This window comes from Panthera leo, chromosome A2 (genome assembly GCF_018350215.1).
Source record: "Panthera leo isolate Ple1 chromosome A2, P.leo_Ple1_pat1.1, whole genome shotgun sequence".
Lineage (NCBI taxonomy): Eukaryota > Metazoa > Chordata > Mammalia > Carnivora > Felidae > Panthera > Panthera leo.
The window spans coordinates 142,583,967-142,595,017 of record NC_056680.1 but is presented as its reverse complement, the minus strand read 5'-3'; the positions used below and the strand labels follow the sequence as shown (position 1 = coordinate 142,595,017).

At 40.8% G+C, this 11,051-nt stretch overlaps 1 protein-coding gene and 1 long non-coding RNA gene across 3 annotated transcripts in view; both read left to right on the top strand.

The window, feature by feature from the left end:
- The first annotated feature begins 999 nt into the window (after window positions 1-999).
- Window positions 1,000-11,051, top strand: part of GRM8 (glutamate metabotropic receptor 8) — a 756,021-nt gene continuing 745,969 nt past the window's right edge. The window contains exon 1 of the mRNA XM_042923664.1: window positions 1,000-1,576. Coding sequence (XP_042779598.1) covers window positions 1,067-1,576 — 510 coding nt within the window. The 5' untranslated portion in view covers window positions 1,000-1,066. The remainder of the gene's footprint in view (window positions 1,577-11,051) is intronic.
- Window positions 8,957-10,900, top strand: LOC122210778. Of its 2 annotated transcripts, none has more exons than XR_006198241.1 (3): window positions 8,957-9,244; window positions 9,905-10,157; window positions 10,771-10,900. It is a non-coding gene; the product is annotated as an uncharacterized LOC122210778 (long non-coding RNA). The 2 variants fall into 2 exon arrangements; XR_006198239.1 differs by having other exon boundaries at window positions 10,766-10,900.

Here is an 11,051-nt window from a genome sequence, read left to right as displayed (position 1 = left end):
CAAAGAGTGTTTACTTCAGAACTATAAGCATACCCATTGCTTCCACTCCAACAAATTCATAGCAATATCTTCACACATAACCCTCCCCATGTATTTCATTTTCAAGTCTTTGTTTTGTTATTAGAGAACAATGAGATAATTTATATGAAATAGCTGACGTTCTATGTTAAATCTTTTCACAAGCTATAAAACTTATACATTTTGGACTCCTCGGGTGGATTTCTTTCTTTCTTTTCTTTTGTGTTTGAGTAATCACTTTTTCCCACTGGGCAATCTGAGGCACCAAAAAAATGAAATTAACAGATGACTGGCTTGTTGAATACATCACAGAAAATAAACTTTCATTATGATTTTGTGGACAACATTTAAATGCTAAATTCAGACAGCTGTAAAAAGTAAAAGCAGATTTGAAAAGAAATAGTGCCATCAATCACAGGATTTTTACCCTCATGGAAATTGGATTTATTGAAATAAAATGGTAAATAAAAATACTCTCTGGCTTGGGAGAATCAACCTAGTTTCTGATACTTTTCTGTTTCCCTTGCTCCAAAAGTGTCATCAATCTCTCTGTTTAGATGCAGTGCAGCCAGGTGTTCAGAATCATAGGGGGACAAAAAAAAATTAGTTTCTCACTGAATAGGGGAAATGAAACAACAAACAAAAAAAGAGGTTGGTGTAAACAGAACTTAAAAATATGAAAAATGTAGACCCGTTGAACTGAACCCTGTTTTTCCCTCCCCCTGCCTCCCAGGAATAATTCTGCTACAGGGCTGACTTCAAGGACGTGAATTGTTGACCTCATCCCACCTTCAGAACCTCAGCTGTTATTCTAATTTTTGCACCATTCCAGGCAAGTTGACTTTATATGGAAATAAAATTGAACCTTAGGGGTCTGATGGAAATTCACTGTGACATTGAAATCAAGAAAACTTGCTGAAACCCACAGAGCCTTTTCCCCCATGGGCCCTGATGGTAGCCTCCAGAAGGTGCAGCCTCTGGTGGTGCCCCTTCTTCTGTGGCAAGAATAAACTCTGGGTCTTGGGTTGCAACACCACCTGTGGAGAAAATGGTATGCGAGGGAAAGCGATCAGCCTCTTGCCCTTGTTTCTTCCTCCTGACGGCCAAGTTCTACTGGATCCTCACAATGATGCAAAGAACTCACAGCCAGGAGTATGCCCATTCCATACGAGTGGATGGGGACATCATTTTGGGGGGTCTCTTCCCTGTCCATGCAAAGGGAGAGAGAGGGGTACCTTGCGGGGAGCTGAAGAAGGAAAAGGGGATCCACAGACTGGAGGCCATGCTTTATGCAATCGACCAGATTAATAAGGACCCCGATCTCCTCTCCAATATTACTCTGGGTGTCCGGATCCTTGACACGTGCTCCAGGGACACGTATGCTTTGGAGCAGTCATTAACATTTGTGCAGGCATTGATAGAGAAAGACGCTTCTGACGTGAAGTGTGCTAATGGAGATCCACCCATTTTCACCAAGCCTGACAAGATTTCTGGTGTCATAGGTGCTGCAGCAAGCTCCGTGTCCATCATGGTTGCTAACATTTTAAGACTTTTTAAGGTAGGTGAAGGCATTGTCTTTCTGATCATTGTGACAAGACAATAAACTGTTCTGACTCCAACCACAGGTGTAAGAAGAACGTGAACATGGTGAAGATGCTCATAGACCCTCTCAGGGTCACCAGGTTACTCAACTAGAGGATTCTGTGTCTGGGTTTATACATGTGTTGATTTAGCTCCATTACTTAATTGGATTAATTATGACTCTTTTTTCCTCCCTGAACAAACAGGTGATAATTTCTGTGACATGTTGAGTCCTTAACATCTTGGGATATCCTCCTTATTGATGCTCATTTTAAGTCAAAGCAAGTATTTTTAGAGAGTATAATGAAATCTTAGCACATTTTTCATGTAAAACATTTCTATGGTGTTTGAGATATAGGATAATTTACTTGGTGAAGCTTCTTTAAAGTGGAATGCTCTGTTATGACAAAAGTTCCTGTATGAAGAAACAGTATTACTAATGTGTGGATGGAAATGACACCCTGGGATATAAGATGGCCATAAAATTGTCAGGTTTATAATAGCTACAATAGAGCAGAACCTCATTAATTCAGACTGCTCTGATGCAGACTTGGAATAATTATATATAATTCATATTGAGTTAAAAGTTCAAGTTTAGCAGAATAATTCAAGCCTTTCTGATATAGGTTTGATGATCTATTACCTATAAATTGCATTTATATACTGAGTAAAATTGGCAAAATAAGATGGAATAATACTTTGAAAAGTATAAAGTGCCATAAAAATAAAGTTGTTGTAAGTCACCATCTTTCATTAACTTTATCATTTTGTTTATCAATATCTATTATGTAGTGTTCTGTAGGAGACAATTGTTTGAATTGAAAATACTTTTTACTGGTTTCTTAGTGGGACATGACTTTTCCGACTTATTCTGAATTAATGAGGCTTTGTTTTATATTGTGAGAAACTGTTCCTGTGCATATTATATTTAAAGATATTAAAAGAATATGGAGAAATTGGACAGGTGACTGATACAGTGACAAAAATGAACAAATTGATGGAAAACTTCACAAAAAAGATGACAGGAATTGAATCAAAAGCTCTTGGTTTGGGAAATATCTTGGGGGACCATCTAGTCTGGTTCACTTTGTAGGCTGGAATCTTCTTTGTAACCTCCCCCTAAGTGGCCGTCCAGCTTTTGTATGAATTGCTTTAGTTTAGAAGACAGAATGCTAAGAGGCATCCTAATGACCATTTTCAGGCTGATGAAATTTTCTGAAATGAGGATGCTGAGCAGAAGCTCTCTGTGTCTAAGGAGTATTGAAGAGGCACAAACCAGGCTTCAAGGAATGCTGGAGACATTTCGAAGGACATTGGGAAGAGCCTTTTGGCAATGATAAGGACACAAGATTAAAATAGGCAGCCAAAGGTGCTCGAATTTGTCATTTCTAGAATAATTTCTCTTGGGCTAGCTGACCCCTTGCCTGTACAGGATTTTCCAGATTTCTCACCACATCCGGGGATCTAGAATTTCTCCTCAAAGTCTCAATTCTGAGCTGCATGCCATTTTGTGCTCTGTGATGGTACCCAGTTTTAGCTACTTTCCCAGCATCTTTTTCCTCTCTGATTTGATCTGTCTTCCCAGTTGCTCCCAAGCATCTTTTTTCTGTTCTTAACTCAGCAGTTGTGGCTCAACAACACCCACATGTTATGTTATGTTATGTTATGTTATGTTATGTTATGTTATTACGTTTGTTATATTATTTTGTTTTGTTTTTATTTTGTATTGTTTTATTCTGTTTAGTTTTTAGAAGTTTTAAATTTTAATCCCAGTATAGTTAATATATAGTGTTATATTAGTTTCAGGGGTAAAATATAGTGATTCAACAATTCTGTATGTTACTCAGGGCTCATCATGATAAGTGTACTACTCTTAAATCCCCATCACCAATTTCGACCTCCCTCCACCCTCTGGTAGCCATCAGTTTGTTTGCTATAGTTAAGAGTCTTTTTCTTGGTTTCTCTCTCTCTCTCTCTCTCTCTCTCTCTCTTTCTCTCTTTCTCTCTTTCTCTCTCACTCTCTATTTCCTTAACAACACCCACTTTTTGAGAAGAGGGAAACCTTCATGAGCATCTTTTCCCTGCCTTCTGTTACCCTCCCCTTATATACTAAATTCTGGTTCCCAGCAATCCCATCATAATTCCTATGAATCCTGTCTCCTTCCTATAGTCTGGTGGCCAGCCAAAAGTAGACAAGGACTTGAGAAGTGGGGTATTGGCGATAATTGCTTATTTGAACCTTCTAAAGATTGTGAACATTAATTTTACTATAGAATCAGCTTATCTATAAAATGGGGATAATAACATCATGTTAGGTTTTGGGATGGATTTAATGAGAAAATACAGGTGAAGGGTTCCACCGGAACCCATGTCCTTTGTCTCCTCGAGCTGCCAAAGGGACCTTCAGACCATCTGAAGGTTTTGTTTTTATGTGGTCTCAACCTAACTTCCCTCTGCTCCATTCTTCTTCATTGGCTGGCCAATTCTCTCCTTACTGTCTTGAATAATTCCGGAGGGACTTTATTTGACCAGGTGGGAGAATTACCATGGATTCCCTGGGCAGAGTCCAGTACTCCAGGTCAACTCTTAAGATAGTGGTCAGCACAATAGAGGACTGTTCTTGCCACCCTTGACCAAATCCTAGGGAGTGGGTGACTTTTAGCCACGAGGGGTGTTAGCTATGGTAATTATCATAACTAAAATGAGTACACTGGCACAGAGTGAGCATTTATTATGTGGAAGCAAATGTATTTATCAATCAAATTACTGGGGCCTAAAAATTGTATCTTTCAAAAGTAAGTGACAGAATGTAGGTACTTAGCTTATCTTCCAGCTGAACCTAGAACCACATGAATGGGAACTTGATAATTGTAACTTATATTGTTTTGCTACTTTAATTTGCTTTGATGATTTATGTGAGACCTCCAGTCAGCACTCTACACTGATATTAATCATGAAATGATGAAGTCATTGGAATAGAAAATGTCTCACTTTATGTGTGAATGTATTCTGTTTAAACACGTATGTTGGGACTGCCATGAAATGTTAGAATAGTTAACAAAGGAATGGTTAACAAATTAATGCATTGGAGATTGGCTTACAATTTCTTTTTGAAAAATAATAGTGTGATTAAGCCAAATGCTATGACTTGAATAAAAGTGAACATTTGGGACAGTTTTATGGCTCTTGGGCCGCTTCAGGACAGCGTAAGACCCACAAAATCTAAAAAGATGTACAGATATCAATATATTGCCACTTATTCCTAGATTAATGGAGTTAAAAAAAGGTAGAGCATCATGGTTTGAAACCACATAAACAAAAGTGATGATAAGGATGCAAAGGCCTTAATTAATGAATTCACTCACTGTCCTGCTTGACAATAAACATTAGTTGAAGGTTTTAGAGTGCAGCCAGAACCTGTTTTAAAATTGTATAGAAAATACTTGTGCTAAAAGTGGAAGTAATATCCAGATGTCTTAGTTGTCTTTTTTTTTTGGACAACCCTGGAATAGCCTTGTCTTCACCTGCTGTATCTGCCCGGGCTAAGTCACATGGGAGACAAAGGCCTCTAGGCATCTCCCTCTTACTTCAGCTTTGCTCCTCCTGTGGCAGCTTCTCCTGTACCCTGTATCCTTCTACGTTCTAATCAAAGCCTGGTTGCAAGAAAGGAGCTATGTATCATCAGTCATCTGCATATAGTATGTCTGTGTTTAAGCCAGGAAGATTCTGTTTTCTGCAGGATCGCTAACAGCGGGATGAGATAAATTGTCTTTGTGAAGGGGGTTCAGGCAACTGTTGGAGAGGTTCATTTAGCTCCTCCACCAGAGACTATACCTCGTGGGTGGCCACCTCCTTTGCCCAGGAGCACAGCTGGCCCTACTCCTTTCTAGAGGGAAGAGATGTTGTTCTATTTTTGCTTCTCTTCCTACCAAAACCCAGAGACTAATGAAAAAAAGTCAGCCTTCTTAACTTCAGAGGCGAGTTGGACAGGGGGCTGGAGCTAGAAGCTGTCCTGTGGTCTCTGCCCACAGGACAATGAATGCTCTGCCAAACCAGTGATTTTCATCCTCCTGAGGTGAGGTTTACATGGCTCTCTCTCCTTATTGCCCCCTCGGGGTGTGTTGACTTATCAAAACCAACTCCGACGCTTCTCAAATGACAGGACCCAGTGTGTGAGTATATGCCTCCCCTTCACCCCCAGAATCATTTCTACCGATTGAAGCATTTCACATTTCTTAGGTGTGTTGGGAGTGAAAACAAGTTTGATAGCCCCAGATGAAGACTTCAATGATCTGAACTTTTTAGAAGCACTGCTGTGCCTTAAAACACACACATGTCATATATGGGTTAATATGGGGGCAGAGTGGTCACTTCAGTGATTGTTTAATCCTTACAGCAAGTTAATGGTTTTAGATAATAGTAGTATCAATTAGGATAATGTGACATGTAACTGCAGAATAGCAAACCCAGAACTGCTTCACCCCATGTGTCTAGAAGTGAAAATGCCACCCTAGTGGCTCTTATATTGCAGAGACACCGATGAAAAGAGGGGCCAGGCTCTCAGAGATTATGTAGTTTGGAAAGAATTAAAAAAGAATTAGGGGGCCTTTTGGAAATGTTGACTGAGAAGCCCATAATTTAAATTATTTTTTAAAAAGCAATTTTGAGGAATTTTCATATGTTTTATAAAGAGCTTAGATTCCCCCCTTTTCTAGAACATTTTCCAGCCTTTGCCTTTAAATTAGAGCAATTCCGTTCCTCAAAACACTAATCATATACTTACTTTGAGCAAAGATTGAACATTCTAAGTTAAAAATAACATCGATGCTTGGAGGTAACCATTCACATTAATGTCCATGTAGATGCATCTGGGTAATAAAAGGACAGTGTTAGATACAATTTCTCTCCCTTTTGTTTTTCTAGTTAACTTTACCTAGAGAATGAACTTTCTACTCTTGAAGGATAGTTAAGTAGTCTTTAGTATCTACTTCCCAAAGCAATAAAATGAGACTTACATAGAAATCCTCTTGTGGGTGGGATAATTTCTTTCCATGTGCAAGTGTTCTGGTTATAAATGGCTAAAACTGACTTTAATGTTAAGTAAATGAAGTACAGTGAAATATCCCATTACCCTGGGAGTCTTCACCTACCTTGCTCTGTTTACAAAGGTGTTTTCTTTCAAGAGACTCTATGAATGGTAGCAACCACTTCCATAAAGACAAGCATTTTGCAAGTTTTTTTGTTGCATACAATGGACTTTATTAACTGTAAACTCAGACAAAATAAATCTGCCATAGTTGGGCTCATCTTAGATGGACAGAGATATGTGCCCAATCAGTAAACTCAGCAGGAGGTAACATTTCATGTTAAATATTACTTGATGGCAAATAAATTGAAAGGTGAACTCTTTAAGCCAATCCTTTGCTACTGTAGGAAGCTCTAATTTAACTTTGTAAGGAGCCCCCTCACCTCAAATGAGAGATGATGGGTACTCTCTCTTATAGTGGCTCTAAGTGAGAGTGTTGGGGGAAGTGAGCATTGCCCCTGGTCACTGGCACTTCAACTTGGAGTCAGATAATAAATGTTTATAAATATAAATGTAATACAGACTTGGTAATATCAGTTCCCTTCTTAAAACCCCTTAATGGCTACCATTAACTCCAGGATGAAGGTCTACATCTACTTTGGGAAGTCTTTTCTCACTTCTCTTGACTAGATTAAGTTTCCTTGTTTACGTGTAACAAAGCTCCAGTAGGGCAGGATATATCTATGATATATATGAAGGCATGGTTCTCTTGTTTGTTGCTATATTTCCAGCACCTAGCATGGACCTGTCTGGGAATCAATAAATGTTTGCTAAATGAATGAATGAATGAATGAACTGTATCTCTCTACCTCCTCCATCTATACTCTCTCCCTCACCCCAGGCCCAAACATTGGAAATAATCTGTGTTGGGTAGATAGGACAGAAATGGAATTTTATTTGTTTTACTTTTATACTCTTCGAGAGAAAGGAACAGAAGGAGGAAGCAGTGCGGAAAGTAGGAGACATAGTATATTTTGGGAGTTACTATTTTCATGTGCTTCCTCATATTCCTACAAATCCACATTTTCCCTAAACAGTTTTTTAAAATTAAAAATTTAATAAGCAAAAGACATTAGCACATTCTCATTTTGAAAAGTTTAAGCAATGGATAAGTAAATAGTGTAAAATGGAAGGAGATCACATCTAAACCCATATCTATTAGTAAAATTATATACACAGACACATAATTTTATTAAAAGATATATGTCTTATGACTTTTTTCATGGAATAATCTGGGAGACATTTCCATTTTGTTAATATAGTTCTGTGTCAGTAATTTTCAACCGTGGCTGCACATTAGCATTACCTGGATAGCTTAAAAAAAAAAAAAAGGATGCTCAAACTCTATCCGAGACCAGTGAAATTGGGGTGGGGCCCTGGCATTGGTATACTTTAAATAACTGCTAGGTGCTTCTAATACTTGTGTAGGATTGAGAACTAGGAACCTCTTTGTTTTTTTTTTAACAGCTGCTTGGGTTTTGATTATATGAATAGACCGTAATTTATTTAAAAAATCCCTTAGTGATAGGTTACTTCCCTTTGATTTCTTAAGATTATTTGTCATTTGAAAAAAGTTAAAACAGTACTAGAGGCTCATCTCAACACAATAGCTCAAGTGAATTTTGGAACCATAGGGCCCCTTTATGGAACAACAAAGGGGCTGAATTAATGAATTACCGAAACACCTTGCTATAAGACAGACTCACAGGCACACATCACAGACTGTGGCTGTTGATGACATTAAGTAAGAGAGTCAGTGTAGGGGGTCATGTGCTTGAAATGCTGAAGGAGCATGATGACTCTTGTTGGGTGCAGCAGATTTTAAACTTGGTGAATTTAAGTTAATCTTACTTTCCTTTTTTCTAACTGTGTAGGGTCTGAAATCCTACAGTGAATTCTGAAGATATCTTAAGAGCTTGCTTAGTGATTAATGCCTAAATTTTGAGTATTTTAAATAATGAGGTTGTTTTGAAAATAGTGAGGAATCTTTCTAAGAGAATGGCTTGTGACTGGATGCTGTCTGTCTGTCTATCTATCTATTCATTCTGCTCATGAATATTTGTTGAGCGGCTATGACAGGCCAGGTTAAGGTTAATCTTCACTGTGGGGCTAGAGAAGGAACAAGAAAAATCTATGTCCTCACGGGAGTTTACATTCTGGTGGGTGTAGAAAATGTGTACAAATAAATGTAGACAGAGAGTGACCATGTCATAAAGAAAATAAAGGAGGTGGGCAAAACAGGGCATGAGCTTGGGTGGCAGGGAGGGCCCCTCTGTGAGGTCACCATGGAATGATAGGACAAAGCCAGTCAGTTAACAACTAGGAGAAAAGCATCCAGATAAATCTTTCTTTTTCTCCAAGCTCTCCCTCAACCCAGGCCCTGGTCTGAGAGTATCTCAAAGGAAACCAAGTCTTGCAGAATGAAGCCCCTGTCCTACCCCCTCTCTCCCCCCCTTTATTGTCTAGGTATTCAGAGCCAGTATAGACGGATACAGGAGACCGGGATGGGAAAGGATCTACAGGGCCTCTTCTTTCCTGACTGTGGCACCAGGGACACAGGTCTGATACCCTGCCTTTTTTTTTTTTTTTTTTTTTAGTATTTATTTATTTATCTTTGAGACCGAGATAGAGCACAAGCAGGGGAGGGACAAAGAAGGAGAGAGGGAATCTCAAGCAGGCTCCACACAGCGCAGAGCTGGATGCTGGGTGGGATCTCACAACCCTGGGATCATGACCTAAGCCGAAATCAAGAGTCAGATGCTTAACTGACTGAGCCACCCAGGTGTGATTCCCTGACTTTTGAGAAACCTGGCCCCTACCCCATCTCCCTCACTCAACTGTCCCTAAAGCCTCAGGCCAAGCCAGACCCCAGGGCTAAGTCAGCAGGTGCCACCATGTCGGGTCCTTAGGCCTCTTGGTGTCTCAGGAGCACTGCCTATATGGGTGAGGTCTCCTGAGCATCCTTATTGATTTGAAGTCCAGGTCCTTGGGAATCCCAAGGGTGGGACCAGTCCTCAGGATTTTGGAGAACATGACATCATCAAAGAGGCTGACCCTTCTCCTAGCAGGCTGGACAACACCGTAGGAAGAAGGGAGCCTGGGACCTCGCAGGAGGGAGAGGGGAGCTGTGTGGGCACAGTGAGACTTCCAGGGTAGGTGGGCAGTCAGGGGTTGGAGGTTTCCAGGTCACTTCTTCCTGTCACCATCCCCTGTGTCTAGGCCAGCCATGTTGTGTGCAGCTGTGACCAGATGGAGGACACTGATAAGAGACTTGAGCACAGCTATAGGGGCGGTGATCCAGAGGCCCACTTGGAAAAACCCACAGAGCCAACTCAAGGTCCCTCGGAGAAATTGAACAGGTGGAGGGAGCAGTAGAAGAGCTCATTTCCAGCACAAGGGATAAACAGAGCAGGCTTGAGGCTTGATTAAGGGTTCGAGAAGCGTGTCTGGAAATCATCCAGAAGTCCGCTGAGTGAGTAGAAGGAGGAGGTCATGAGGGGACAGCAGGGCATTAAGTAGAAAGAAACAATGGCTAAGGCAATCCTGCATAGCCTTGGGAGACAGGGCAGACAGGGTGGAATCAGGAAGCCTGCCCAAGGCACCTTGCCCTCCCGTTTGATCTGGAGCCACCGGCAGCACTCACGGATGAAGTTAGGCACAAACAGGAAGATATTTTCACCTGGTGTCGTGGCAGCCCCCTTGCCGCCCCTGGGCCCCATCTGGAGGTGGCATCCGAGTCCCGGCCCCGCTGCGCCCTCACCCTCCAGCCCGGTGCCTCAGGCCAAGCCAACAAATAGTGCACAGGCCTCCATTGCCCCTGCCCTGGCTGCTATTTATTTTTTAAGAAGTTGTCTGAAAACCTCTCTAGAGCAAGTCAGGATACACACACACACACACACACACACACACACACACACACACACACACACACAAGGAAAGTCCTATGCTCTTCTTTCTACCTACCCATTCAACCTAATTATTGCAGTGGTTGGTTTAAAAACAATTATTGACATTATTTTTTTAGGGAAGTTTTAGGTTTACAGCAGAATTGAAGATGGTGGTGGTTTTATTTGGTTTCAGAACAGGTTCTTCCCAGACTCTCGTCAAGATAACTTTTTGCAACCAAAGGTGTACCTTCCTAGGAAGACTTACAATCCAAAGGCTGTCCCCTGGCTCCTGCCCAGTAGTTCTCAAACTTTAGCATGCATCAAAATCACCCAGACGGCTTGTTAAAATACAGATTGCTGAGCCCCACCTTTCGAATTTCTGAGTCAGTAGGTCTGGGTTGGGGTCTAAGATTTTGCATTTCTAACAGTTTCCGGTGATGCTGATGCCGCTGTTTCGCAGACCACACTTTGAGAACCAC